Source organism: Drosophila ananassae, chromosome 2L (genome assembly GCF_017639315.1).
Source record: "Drosophila ananassae strain 14024-0371.13 chromosome 2L, ASM1763931v2, whole genome shotgun sequence".
Taxonomy (NCBI): Eukaryota; Metazoa; Arthropoda; class Insecta; order Diptera; family Drosophilidae; genus Drosophila; species Drosophila ananassae.
Window position 1 is genome coordinate 1198205 of NC_057927.1, and position 14743 is coordinate 1212947.

At 41.7% G+C, this 14743-nt stretch overlaps 2 protein-coding genes across 2 annotated transcripts; one reads left to right on the forward strand and one right to left on the reverse strand.

Moving 5' to 3' along the window:
• Positions 1 to 89: 89 nt before the first annotated feature.
• On the reverse strand, positions 90 to 1194 carry LOC6500227 (peptide deformylase, mitochondrial). The gene is made up of 2 exons (XM_001952951.4): positions 850 to 1194; positions 90 to 527 (listed from the first exon to the last, which is right to left on the reverse strand). The coding sequence occupies exons 1-2, from the start codon at positions 1126 to 1128 to the stop codon at positions 216 to 218; spliced, it is 591 nt and encodes a 196-aa protein (XP_001952986.1). The 5' UTR covers positions 1129 to 1194; the 3' UTR covers positions 90 to 215.
• Positions 1195 to 5743: 4549 nt separating this feature from the next.
• On the forward strand, positions 5744 to 6874 carry LOC6500332. The gene has a single exon (XM_001952952.4). The coding sequence runs from the start codon at positions 5861 to 5863 to the stop codon at positions 6803 to 6805; it is 945 nt and encodes a 314-aa protein (XP_001952987.2). The 5' UTR covers positions 5744 to 5860; the 3' UTR covers positions 6806 to 6874.
• Positions 6875 to 14743: the final 7869 nt, after the last annotated feature.

Consider the following 14743-nt stretch of genomic DNA (forward strand, 5'->3'; position numbering starts at 1 on the left):
ATCGAAAATTCGATAATTTTTTTAAAATAGAATTTTTACCGCCAAACTAAGTGTGCTTTTATCCAGCACGTTTGTTAATTAACTGGAAGTCTATAAAACTCATCATGTTTTATTAACAATTAACATTATACAATTCATACAAGCAAGTTTATTTAAGTAGGTTAAAATGCCGCAGAACAATATAAAATTGGTTTAGAATGAAAGCTTTAGATATTTTACTTGTGGAACCAAAGAGCCGAGCGACCTTCTGCGGCGTTGATCAGCTCCCAGTTGACGCATTGGAATGTGGACACGTCCATGCGATCGACGTAGATGCACCCGTTGAGGTGATCCGTTTCGTGCTGTGCGATCCGGGCGTTCCATCCCTCCAGCTCCATTTCAGAGGGGGTGCCCAGCTTGCCCACTCCACGGACCCGGACCTTATCGAATCTTCCCACCTCCGCCGAGTATCCGCGCACACTCATGCAGCCTTCGGGATGTTTGTTTATTTGGCCACTGACTATCTCCAGCTCCGGATTAACAAAGACCTGCATGCGCATAATTTATGGAGATAATATAAAAAAGTAGAATAGACAGATGCACTCGCTACACTTAGAATTTTAATTAAATTGTTATTTGTAAACTGTTTTCTTAACGTTAATTTTTTAAGATATAATTTCCAAGTTGTTGAATTAAAAAAAAAATATTGCATTCTAGAATCTAGTATCTAAACAGATTATCTAAATTATTATTTATTTATTTAGATTATTTAGATCTCGATTCAAGATTCCAGATTGACAAAATAAGTTAAGAGATATTACGAATTCCTAATTGCGTTCATGCAAATAAAAATACAATCAGATAACTTACGGCCAAAGGCAGTGTGGACATTTTACGCTCCTCGTAAATCTCCGGTTTGTATTGCTCCCGTTTTCCCTCACGGAACTCCATGACGATAATGCGCAGCGGTATTCCAATTTGAGGCGCTGCCACGCCCACGCAGTCATAGTGACGTAAAACTTTTACCATGCGATCGACAATCTGATCGATTTCCGGCGAATCAATCCGCTCCTCCGGGACCTCCTCGGCTCTTTGCCGGAGGACAGGATCCCCAATTTGAGTGAAGTAGCGATACGGCGGTTCAGACATGACAGATCCTGGGAATGCAAGAAGAGCTCCAAACTGCTCCAGATCTCTTGAATAACTACTCTGAGTAGATTGGGCCCATTGGTAGTTCGGGGCGATAGCCCTATCTTCGGATCAGCTGGCGGATCGTACCACACAGTGATAGCCAAAAATGAACATTCCATAAGGTTGTTGATTCAAAGTGTCGTTTTTCGACTTATTGTAAAAAGTTTTTGTTTTAAATTTTCATATATTTATACATACTATATTTAGAACAGGGATTTGGATAGTTAAACATTAGATTATTACTTTTTATTCACTTAAAATACAAAATTGAAAACGTGTTTATCCAAATGAATCTTTTCAAATGGTGAATTTTTAGAGTTAAAACAATATTTAACTAAAAAGTTGGTCAAGTATCAAAACATTCATACTATGAAGTATACAGTTAAAATTTCAAATCAAACTCAGTTAGTTGCCGAGGAAAGCAACAAAGTTAACAGAGAGAGCTTTTTTATGGGCAACATGTGCCGCCAGTACGCCGTCACTTTTTTACTGGCAACACGTGAGGAGGCACAATTTAATTTGAATAAATTATTTTAGTTCGCAGCACACTTTGTGTACTTTAATGGATCAAATGGCGGAAGAGTTTGGTCTTGCAGGAGCATGGTCTCCTGGTAGGCAATTTAATAGCTAATCTGCCAAGCCACTTTAAAGATTGTGCCAGGATGTTGGACGTTATCTTATCCAGAAATGATTTGTTCTCCCACTCGCTGTATATCTTAGTCAGTGCTTCGCACTCATAATGCCAAAATAGGCAAAATTTATGTGCGTCTGGCGGCAAATTTATGTTAGAAGCTATTCCTCCAAATCAACAATCAACAAAAGATCCTAAAACTTTCCTAAGAAAAAACTGCCTACGGCTTGGAGTCCAAGTCACTCATGCGGCTCGTTGGCGGCCTACAGTGAAGCCTTTGTAGACAAAACCATACAAGTACTCTTTCATGAAACGCTTGTATATTTAATTGCGGGCTTTGTTATTGTTATTCTGGTATTTTATATGTACCTTTTGAATCACATGACCACAAAGGGTAAATATACATTTTCCGTGTTTTTTATTAATTGTCGTTTTCAATTGTTTACTCAGCCAAGAAATCTGTGCCAAGGGAAAATTAAATTACACTTTAAACTTTTACAGTTTAAGTTGTTATGTAATATTTAATATGGATATTAAAATATATAATGCAAAAAATTAAAAATAAGTATTAATTTTTAAATTTTCCCCAACAGTAAAACCATTGGCGCCAAACATCATTTAATGAGAATTTAATAAGATATTTATGCTTCTCAACCAAAGTCAATAAAAGTTAATCTCTTAAAAGAGTGTTGGGGTTAATTGTGCATTTCGCAGAAATAGTTCCGTCAATAGTTTGTTTCTCCGAAGTCCCTTTTGGGGCTTTGGGGGAAATCAAGTATACGCCCTGTTACCACGCTTCTCAAACCAACCAGAGCGAGAGTCAACAGCAACTGGAAAAGCATTCAGTTAGTCTCGAAGATGGAAAATAACGTGATGTTGCTTCAATTAAAAATGCATTTAACTCGTTGAGAAGGACAGTGATGGAAAAATAGAACTCATAGAAAGCTTAACCAAACAATAAAGAAAAGTGTCCTGGCTTCATTGTCTGCTCTGACATGTTGTCAACAAGCGGGAAGCAGTGGCAGAAGTACTCGGGTCCCTCTGGGAACATTATGCTCGAATTGTTTGCACAAAAAATCGTGGATACTCCTCTGCAAGGACACCCAAACCATGTCCTGGAATTATAATCTATGGGTTTAATATTCTTTAGTTTTTATTATCAGTATTTGTCTGTTATTGTTTTTGCTTTCGTTTACTTACAGACCCGACCTGGTTTCTTGGAAATGAAAGAGGACAATCCTTTTGCGCCTGTTTTTTTATGTGTGGAAGTCCTATGCGGAGGAAAATAGAAAAATGTTGGCCATAATTAAGAAAGGCGAAAGGAAAAAGAAAACCCCAGTTTAGAGAGGTCTTTGAAGGAATTCTGTAATTAAAGGGTTGGTAAAGCTGCGCCTGTCAGTGAATTTTCTTTAAAGGAATTTTAAACATCTCCTTAAAGATCATCGAGTATATTCTTTACCGTGTCCTGGCTGCAGATTGGTTGGAAATTGATACTGCAGGCTGTACTTCCTTTATTGCACTTATTGTTTTATACATCTTTTATTAAAAGTTTACGCTCAATATTGAATTATGTTCCACCAAATAGCTTTTATATTTATGAACACGACATTGGTGACTTATTTAATAAGGTAAATATTGAAAATATTAAATGAACATTTTTCTTATTTGTGCATCATGCTATCCGCACTTCAAATTAATTAATATGTGTTATAATTCAATACATTATTCGAAGGGAAGGTTGGTGGCTTGCCAAACGAACTTTAATTGTCAGGAACGACCTTCAAATTGAATTTTTAAATACTCTTTCTTAATACTCTTGAAAGCTCAAAGACTACCACAACAAAACCCATTTTTGATGAGTTTTGCGTAGATTTTGTTACTTAAAATTAGTTTCAATATGTGACTCTTTGGTGAGTTGATTCGTTACATTTTCCATTTGTTGCTAACGGCAGTACTTTTTTTCAATCGCACGCTCCCAGCGCCATGGAAATAAGCATTACAATAGCTTATGTCCTCATGCATGAATAATTCAATTACCACCGAGTCTTGGGTGTTGGCGTAAAAAATAAAGTGCAATTAATGCCCGATACATTATGAACAGCCTGAACAGGTGCGAACAACGGCCTTTAATCATAATGTTCGATGTGTGGCAGGATTTAAAGCGAGATTCATGGGGGCATGCGTTAACACGTATACGCCGTGGGATACAGCGGCGTATCGTAACTGAAAGCCAGGGCAGTGAAGTGGAACCCCGCTCCAAAACCTGGCATTGTCCTCTGCTTCTTGTGCACTTGGCTTCTTCCTTAATGGCTCAGGCGCATTTATGGTAGCATTTTTCGGCGCTGGGATTTCTTCTTTTCTGGCGGGCTTCAGCTCCCAGGCAGCTCCCAGCATTGCCAAAAATTTATTAGCCCGCTGATTTATTTGTTCAATTGCATGTCGCACGGTTGGCAGGGCACGGTTTTGATGTGGGTACGTGCCCTTTAAGGCGTTTTATTTTTAACGCGCCACTCCGAGACTTTTAAATTAAATGTTTATTTTGGTGGCACCGTTACTCAGTTGCCCAACTTTATATTTAACCTCGACTAAAACGTAACCACTGCCTCATAGCCATTGCTTTCAATAATTGAGGCACATGAGTACTCTTCCCAAGGGCTGCGGTCTATAATTACAAGCACCTGTGAGCCTCGCAGCGGCCGTTGAGTCCTTTTTTTGCATATTTTATGAAGGGCTCCTATTATTAGCCTTTCGAGATAATTGAATAGGTTGACACCCCGATTGGGAGGGAGGCCGGATTTTTCACAAGACAAAAGCAGCTCAAGTTGTATAAGTAACAACTGCTGCTGGAGCGTTCATGGCATTAATTGAATAAAGAGCTTACCTTGTTCATTTTTGGTACTCAAATGTGTCAAGTATTGCCGTCGACGTCGGATTAGTTATTTGAAATGTCTGCCATGGCAACGTTTTAATTGGCATTATAATTATCTACATTTTGACCAAAGCACCATTATTTTCTAATGGAAGACATTAAAAATTAATCAAGGTTTTGAGCTAAAGACAAAGAAAACCAAAGTTCAGCATAAAAGTAAATGCTATATATAATGCAGGCCTTCGTTTAATTCTTAGTTAGGAAGGTAACCACTCTGAACTTCCCCAAGGATACCTCGTATATCCTATTCTCCACTTGTGTTGGTTGCTCTTATATTTTCACTGTCCGATTAAATCTCTTTAAACATCTTATTGTTCGCAAGTGGCATGCCCATTGATTGATAGACTTTTTTAGGGCTTTCCATGCCAAAGCTTATTACGTCAGTAATCTGGCGACATAATATTATCAAATACGGCCAAACAGCAGTAACTTCTATGTTTGCGTAAGCAGGACTTTTTGTTCGAAGAGTCGTGTTGTAATCGATGATTGGGGATTATATTGAATCTCCCAAAAGCAGGGTAATCTCTGACACAATCGAGCAATATTCTAAAGCAACATTGTTCCGTTCCTGTGTCCCGTCGGAGGGCAAACTTTATGACTTTTGTGCCGACTCATGTTTATTTAATGCCCGACTTGCTCTTGGCTTGACTTTCGGTGGTGTTTGCCGATCTTTCTGCACGTGTTGGCTTTTCAGCGCCAAAGCCTAATTAAAATTCAGCCTAAATAAAAGCCAGCCGCCCACAAAAAGACCTCGAAAGTTCGCCATCCCGCCTCCAGACGGACACCAGGACACAAGTACATATGTAAACAGAGGCTCAGGTGTGCCGCCATCCTAATAAGTGTGGTGACGGTCCAGCACGTGTCATTGATTAGCACTCCTGGCTCGACTCCCGGTCGCGGTAATTCCCATTAAATATGCATGAGCCCCACTCGGAGGACATTCCCGGCCATTATTTTAGAAATGAGAAAGTGCAAACACTATGAAATACGCCTACTATTTCCATGGCCGGTGTATTATTTCATTTGTTCCAGTGTAAATACATTGACTTGCTAATCAAAAAACAAAAAAAAAACAACAAAAAATGTAATATACATGCATATACCACCCTGCGCCTCAACCGTTGAGGAAAATGAACAGTCAGAGTGATGGGAGGAGGCCGATGGGCCTATGTCCTAGGTCTCCATCAAGACCGACGAGAAAACCCCTGCCAAAAGTCTCCAATTCTGCGTCGCGACATTCAGTCATTCCACTGTCGCCATCACCCTTTCCCCCATTAATGCCTCATGCTGACCGAACATCTGACCCGCGTCCAGACTCGGATCCCCGTCAGGAAAGTTGGCCAGCAGTTGCATCATCAAGTTCATCAATGGAGTCCCCCGAAGAGATGTGTGGAATGACGCCGAAGGCCCGCCACGTTATAATGGTCTATGGGATCCTGTTCATCCTTCTGGGAAGCGCGTTCGCCCAGCTTCTGACCCTTCGCTACCTAGACTTCGACATCGGGAAAGTGGTGAACAAAGCCGTGGCCAGCACCACGTGGATGTTGATGGCGCTGGTCTGCTTCCTGATCCTCGCCTGCGTGAACATGACCAACACGTGCCCGATCAACTACCTACTGGCCCTCGTCATAGTGGAGGCTGTGGTGTTCTTCACGGCCTGCGACCGCTGGAGCAAGATTACCTTTGACTGGGGCGTAGGCATTATTACCGTCGTCGTGGTGATCAACATTGTGCTCCATGTCTTGGGAATATTAATGCCGCTAAAGCTACAGCCCGGAGCTGTGTCCGTATTGACTATAACCATACTGTACAGCATCATTGTGGGCACCATTTTTATTATCGTCTACCTTAATGGCAACATCTACATGCTGCGGTACTTTTCGATGGTGAGTCTGGCATTTGCGTGCCTCATAGTCCAGTTCACGGTCACCGTGGTCTACCAAAGGCGAAAAGATTTTCTAACCCGGAACGACTACGTCCTGCAGGCCACAATCCTGGCCTTTCTATGTGTTTATATGTGTCATGCTTCCATTGTAATGGTTCGCTTCGGTAAGTTTTTGGTGGATCAAGTTTAGGAACTAGGTCCAGACACCATAATGCCACTTAATTATATTTTTGAATAGTACACCATGTAGAGCATTAAATGCAATGTTTTCGTAGTGTTGCTGGTGGGAACAGACACATAATTATGCAACCACTTCTGGCACAAAACAAACTACTTGCGGCCAAGTAAATAATGAGCTCATTCGTCAAGGCTGCTGACTGCCATTTCCTGGTCTTTTTTCTGTTTTAGGGCTCTCCGAAAGGGCCTGAATAGTATTCAACCTATTTTTAGGGAATTAAAAGTAATTCCAGTTGAATGGAATTTATGAAATTAGCATAGGATGAACCCAAAACGAAGTTTACAGTCTTGAGTGTGTTTGGGGCTTTCGCAGGTTCACTGAAGTGCAAAAACGGGGACTACACAAGGAACAATATTTTTACAGAGCCAAAAAGGGATCTAGCAAAGGGACAAACACCGGAAAACGTGGGGGCTCCTAGTCGGGGGAATTATTTATTTACTTTTATTTTGGCCGCGGGTCGCTTTCTGTTTCCCTTTGTCCGACTTGTCGGTGTAATCGGCTAGAAGGCTTAGATAAAACCCGAAACGTCCACAAAGGAGCTTGTCGCCAAGAGCATCTACATTGGAAGGACTACATACCCATATGCAAACATCCAACTGGACATGGAGTCGATAGCCGGAATCCGGATTTTGGACACAAGGACAGCGCACGATAGAAAAAAAGAAATATGGAAGAGCGAATTCTTTAAAGCCAAAACCATAAAGCATATTTTGAAGTCTTAAGTTATTTTGAGTGTCTCGACACCATTTTGTCTTAATTTCTGCACATAAGAATAAATCAGCATCGTTACTGGCTTATTCATAGTCATCAAGTTAGATCGTTCTATTTGACCCTGGTAATTTGGCTGGCAGATAACTCGGCTTGAAGGCAGTCGTTAGCCCCATCCTCAGGACAAGAAGTTGTGTATGAAATGATGTTAATCATTGCCTGCATCACCGTATCCTTTTGACTCTGCCGTTTGTCCTGGGCACATGTGACATCTGCGGAATTTCGTAAAGTTTTTTTTGCAAATGCCACTCCCGACAGGAGTCCCGAGAACAAGGCCATTTGCCTCGGCCCATTATGCAGAGTTTTGTCTTGTTTTTGTGGCAGGACGCAGACAGGCAGACAAATGTATCTTTGAATAACGAGAAGCGAATCAGCCGAGACATCAAATTAATTCGTGAAATTGTTCATTTGTTTGAGGAAAGCTGGGGCGCTCTACGGCAGAGAGGGATTTTGGGGAAATCTGCAGCAATTTGTTTTACAAATGCCGGACTCAATCACTCAGCCTGCGTCCTGTCTATTCTGTTTTCAGAGCTGCTCTCAGTTCTGCCTTCTATTGGTGCCTGTCAACGATGTGAACTTACCGCAAGGATGCCGTGAAATCAACTTTGCAATATAGTCGGCAAACGAAGGATATGAAAAGAACAGGGCAGGATACAGGAGCAACTTGTGTCCCTGGGGATAGCTGCCATAAAAAAGTGAAAGACGTCAATAGTTCCGAGTTGGCTGGAACAGAGAGGAAAGGTACGGAGACTGGCAGACTGGCAGGGGGAACTGAAGTTAGTTGCCAACTATTTGACAAATGTCAGACAAGGATTCCTCGAGACAGGCGCAGAGGCGAGATGAAAGCTGAAATTCACTTTCCCTCTGGGCTTTGCGGCCTGTAGGGAAACTGGTTCAGTTGGCTTACGTGGACTGCATTTCACAACAAACTTTCCCGCTTTGCACACATGTCCTTTGAAGTGACGAGGAAAAACCATTTTTAAACTATTTGTGTGTAGTAGAAGAAACAAATCATTTTAAAGACTAACAGCCCATAGCCTCTGCCCAAAGCGATATGCAATTACTATGAATCAACTATGTTTAAATATTATGCTGAGGTTTAAATAAAAATATTTATATTCCGGAAACCAATATTTCCCACCTCGTAGGATGCGAATTTTATTGCATACCAACATGTTTGACAATTTTATTAGATTTCGAAATTTTCTCCGCAAATCGATATCTGGCCTCCATCGCTGGACTCCTTAGCCTCCCCATCCCGCGGCAAACTTTGTTAATATATCTAAACTTGTTCAATCTAAATTTAGATGGTAACTGAAACATCATTTGCACAGCACAATTAAAACTTTAACGATTATATGTTTGTCTTGGCAAATTGATGGGCGCGCGGAAACTTTTCAAATACCAAATTTCTTGGCCTGTCGTCCTTGTCCCAGGACTCCGTCGCAAAATGGCAAATTCTGGATTCCCAACATCAATAGCAATATTGACTTAAAGTTGGGGACTGTGCCTGCAGGGCGAATTTGGCCTTCAATTTGGGTCCTTTAATTAGCAGAGACTTAAGGGAGAGGACTAAGCCTGATTTTTGAGAAATGAGCTTAATCAGCTGTAGCTAGGGATTCAGCAGTCTGATTGCCACATGGTAGCAGGTGAGATTTGCCAGGGATCGGCGCCAGTCCTCGAAAGTGGGTTTGACAAATTAAAACTCTCCGGCTGTCTCCGAGAGGCTTAGAAGTCACCCTTACCCTTTGTCATTTCATTTGTTTGCCGTGTTTTCTGTTGGAATTTTGTGGGTGGCAGGATAAGAAACAAACTTGGATGAAGCCAGGGGCAAACATTTCATTCTTGGGTTGAGGGTGTCGGACTTAAAATTGCTATAACACTATATCGCTTAGTAACATAAAGAAGGATATACTTGGATGTGGACCGTAATCAGGGCTATAAATACGTTACTATATGGGCATTATCCTTCAGGATCTAACGTCCTATATTAGAAATATTACTGTTATTGTGGATACAAGGCAAGAGATATACAAGATTCGTATAGTCTTAAATAGGGACTTATTTGTTATTTGAAACTTAAACGTAACTGGTTGTGCCTCTCCGAAATGAGAATGATATTTAACGTGAATTTAATCCGCCCATGAAGTCAAATTAGCAAACTTTACTTTCAAGAGTCCTTGTGAATTTCAATGCACATCCACGCACTCCCCGACGTTTACGACCAATTTAGTTTTATCAGTTGCAAAGGGACCCCCAAAAAGTGTGCAACAAGTCCGGCCAACTGGCTTCCTGGCTGTGCCTGTGATGCCCCTGTGACCCCGTTTTGACCGCTCACAACTACTTCAGAGGGGCTTTCGGATTCCACCACTCCCATCTGACCAAATATAACTTAATGACTTGACATCATCTAGCAGAAATTAGTTTGGGCCATGGAGAGCCGCAGTAACTTGCGCAACTGCCGCCGGCCTGCCTCGCCTCGGGCCACGAAGGAAAGGGGCGTTAAATCTTAATTTGACAGCCGGCTGGGCCGGGAAAAACCGAAGTGAAATAAACTTGTCCGTGGAGATTTAATTAAGCACTGACGGACGGAGATTGTGGCCTGCCGTTTGGCGATGAAATGCGGCCTGTGTTTGTGGTTGCTCCCAGCACTCGATCCCAGCATTCCACATCCACATGCCAGATCCCTGATCCCTTTTGCTCATCCTACGCCGACATGCCTTTAAGGAGTTGACCTTTAAGGAGTCGCCAAGGCAATATTTACTTTTATGCTTTTGAAACAACAATTTGGCGTAGCTTAATGAACGACCAGACAAGTGGAATCTAGAGCTGCCAGAGCAGCAGAATCATATTATTTTCAAGCTAAATATTTAATTATTATTTATATAAAATGTTAAATATTTGATGTTCTCTCGCTTCAAATTTAATTAAGATCATATATACCGAATATTTTACTGGTTTATCAGATATACCCAGCTATACCTCATCAATATTTTTACACAATTTAAAGAGCTTTTAATAAAGAGTCAGGTTCCTTAATAAATAAACTAATAACATAAATTGGCAATAAATTTATTGGGGAATAAGTCTTTATGGGAAATGCATTACTGCAACACTATCGCTGAGGCGGAGCGTTTGTCATATGTGACCCTCCTGCAAAGTCATTTGAAGGACTTCGCCTGATAGCAGGATCCCATTTCAGCCACGCTTGCTCCTTGCTCTACAAACACATGCGTAACAATTAACCGTCGCCGTCCAGTTCTCCCCATTGCAACATAATAAGTGAGAAATACACAACTTTGGGGCCCATACATCCAATAGAATATACATATTTTTGCACATTCTCACAAGGGAATGACCACCCACGTAACCCATCCGCCGTGTGTGCAAATATTGGGACTCTTCGGCGGGCGGTCCATTGTGCTTAGACGTGCCACTACCCGTGCCCCGGTGGGTGGCAGGATATTATTTTTGTTTATTTCACTGCGTTGTTGGAACGAGTTGGTGCGCTAACTACCATTAACGGTGTTGGTAATTGCCTCCGTTTATGGCTGTAACAGTCTAGAGGACAGTCGAGTCTTTTATGGGGATTGATTTCTCAATAATTGCTTGAAAGTTTGTATATGGTATCCCTACTGACTACTGAGCTAAGTTTCGTGCATCCGAAGCCTTGGCAACATTGTGATTTAAGCTGGTTGTCGAAGGACTTTCAAAACCTTTGGTAATATCCTTGTCGGGCGTGTGCAACATGAACCAATTGTCAAAAACTACTTAACCATTTTACTCGAAACGGCGTCTGGAACACGAAACACCAATGCTCGGCTGTCTGAGAAAGTGCGATATAAATATTCGTTTTTTAGACTCAACAATGCCTCAAGTCTCAAGCGATTTTATTTTTAGTCAAGGGCAACGGGCAGAGGTACGGGGCTTATTGACTGCACATGAGATATGCTGGAGCATGAAATGAAAATAATTGTGAGCGGAGCAATCACATTTCTGTCAGCCAGGAGGATAAGCTGATTAATTGTAGGCCATTTTTTTAATACCTATAAGATGACAGTTGAGTCCCCGACACATATGACAAATCTCGTAACAACCCTGCTTTAAAAACATGTACGGAATGTATTAATGGACTTTTTGCATGAATTTTTTTCGTGAGACCACGTGACGTATACGCAATGTGCAGCCGTCTGTTTAATGATGCGCTGGCTTAATCCTGGCACTCACAGACACACACACAAGCACACACAGAGGACACACACCCTCACAGAACTCTTATGGAGACAATGGAGAGAGGATATAGCAATGTCAGCAGCTGTCAGACTCGTTTTGAAGTTTTATATTTCATCAAATGCTGCCACATGTCGCATCCGGATGAGGGCTTTTCAACTCTCCGCTTTCACTTTCCCAGGCTTCGTTTTCTCGGCGACTCTCTCTCTGTGATGTAAAGATTATCAAGTTGTCAGGCCCAGGGACATGAACTCTCATTGTCTGACTGCGAGTTAATCAAAAGATTAACCGAGACGTCGGCTGTTGTAAACAACTAGGACCAAAAATTTAATTAAATATTCTCCACCGTCTGCAGCAAAAATAAAAGAAAAAAGGAAAAGTCTTGTGGCAAATGAAAACGATTGCTACCCAGTATAAGGCGCCAAATCTAAATACAAATTTGATCAGGGGCTTTAATGCAGACTTATAGGTAATCGATCTACAAATCTAAGGTATTCCGCTCAAGGGCAAGTGATGGAAGGTTTTAATGTAATTAATGAATTCCAATCAAGGATTGGGTGAAAATTCACAAGGATACAGGCATAGATTTTCGCCATATATCGCATCGCATTCGAATACGTGCTCAAAATTGAAAAGGCCCAAGCTACCAGGATCAGCTTTCGTCCTGCCGGTTCTAACCTGCTCTAAAACGCACACGGTATCAAAGAACCACCCAAAATAAATCACCAAGGGCGATAAAAATAAGGGCAGGGAACAATGTGAAAAAAAAAACGCAACAAGGAGGGAGCAAACATCACGCTCAGTTTTTATCTTTCGGCCTTTGTCGTCTTCACTTCACTTTGCGCGAATTTTGCGCTTGTTAAACATTTTATTCGCTTGGCTGCAACGTCCGCTTGCATTGCCACGCCCACGCCGCATGTCTGCCCTTGGCCAAAAAAATGTAGTACATATAAACTAAAACATTGTCAGAAAACAAGGTATTCCGGTTGGTAGTACTTTGAATTTGTTTTTCTTCCGAAAACTACTCTTGAAAACACCGCCTTTGATTGGGATCGGTCATCCAATTGGATACCTTAAATTACTAAAACTAGTGACACCAGGTCCTAAATACCTGTGGTGTGTTAGCTTTGTAGCTCTACATAACTGCAGGGTTAAAATTGCGTTATTTGGGTCAAAGGAAGGCAACCTTACAAAGTTTTTACCCAAAAATTAAGTAGAGTTTCCCAACACGGCATAATCAAATGCACACAAAACGTGCAAAATTTGGCCATTGCGAAAATTTGATGCTGCATCTGCAGGATTTCTCGTCCGAGTATCTCACGCAGCTCCATCAGGATGCAGGATCCATGTGTGTCCGTGTTGATGACGTGCCAACTCTCGTGTCAGGAAAAACTGTTACCTGCAGCCCGTGTTTGCTCTTTCTTACACTTTTGACCTGGCTAAAACAGTAAGCTGCCACCCAGGGGTGGTGGATTTGGAAATTCGGTTTGTAAATACCAACGAATCTCTGAAACTAGTTTTCTATGCGCCAAGAGATTATTAAATTAGTTTTTCTTTCAAGATAAATACTTCAAGTTGCCACAAATTAGACAGTTTTTCTCAGTGTGGCTTATCCCACATTAAATTCAAATATTTAAGCATAATTGGCTTTAAAGTTCGACTGCCACCTAAACAAATTCAAGTCATTCTTCTCGTGGAGCACGTGTAGCTGATTAGCCTGTCGGGCTGCGGACATGAAAATATTACACAAATCGGGGAGAAACAAACAAACCGAAACAGGGTGACTGTGCCGGCCAAGTTAAGTCGAAGTCGAAGGCCACCTGACCGATGTCCAAACATTTGCACACACACTTGACTTGGGACATCGGCAAAGGTCCTGGCCACCTTTTTTCCACTCAATTGCCTTTTGAGCAGCGGTTTCCCGTCTCATTATTTATTTATATGAGTATGTGGGTGCCGGCCACCGAATGTCAAGTGGGAATTGCGAAAGGCCCGATACGGAGCCTGAAAAATGGCAAGGCTTTTGCACTGATTGCCCACTCGAAGGAGTAAAGTAAGATGTGGTAGAACGCTCTATATAAGCATGCTTTCCATCTATAAATATTGGTATTAAGGGTTACGAAATACATGTACGTCATAGTAGTTATATGGCCCGAGTATCTCTGTAGAAGTAGTTCCTTCATATTTTACTTTGTATTTCATTTGTTATCCAATTAATCTTCGCCCATGGCGTTTGCTCGAAAGTATAACTGACAGAACTCCCGTCTGGGGCCGAAAAGGACGAAGCATCTTCCGCTGCCACAGGATATGCCCATACATCATTTACTGCCAGCGTTTGATTTACGGCCTGCAGATGAAGTATACGCACCGATGTCCGAAAAGCAGGAAGCAAACTGAAAACCGAGTACAATTAAAACGAGTGCTTCCGCAAGGATTTTAAGGCTAGTAATTATTTTATGCCGCAGCGTCCTAAAGGTTATGCAATTTACATAATTCACTTTATTTATTTTGATTCCCCAATTAGCCTCCGGAATCACGGATCAGGCCGACACCTGCTGCGGCCAAGATTCGGGTTTTGATTTGAGTCAAATACCGTTTAAATGCCGAATCGCTGCACAATTACAAACATTTCCCAATCCCAACGATTTTCAAGCTTGGAAAAGCGCGGTGGGGGAAAATCGCGCAGAAGCGGGCAAGGAATTTTCTTTTCTATTTGCGATTCCGACGTGATCTCCAGCCGGAGAGGCGTGACTGAAGGCTGGGAGGTCTGGCTAGGGGACTCTGATTTTGCGGCGAGGGACGTCATCGTCAAGTTACGAGGGATGGGGACATTTAACAAATACAAAATCTCGCTCCCTCCCTTGCTTAACTAACTGTGCAAATGATGGCAAC

What these genes read in the sequence shown, in the direction of transcription:
- LOC6500332 (XM_001952952.4), top strand. Translation starts at nt 5,861, where the DNA reads ATGAACAGTCAGAGTGATGGGAGGAGGCCGATGGGCCTATGTCCTAGG.
- LOC6500227 (XM_001952951.4), bottom strand. Translation starts at nt 1,128, where the DNA reads ATGTCTGAACCGCCGTATCGCTACTTCACTCAAATTGGGGATCCTGTC. An exon ending in TGTCCACACTGCCTTTGGCC is followed by an intron (nt 528 to 849) that starts GTAAGTTATCTG and finishes ATGCGCATGCAG; the next exon opens with GTCTTTGTTAATCCGGAGCT.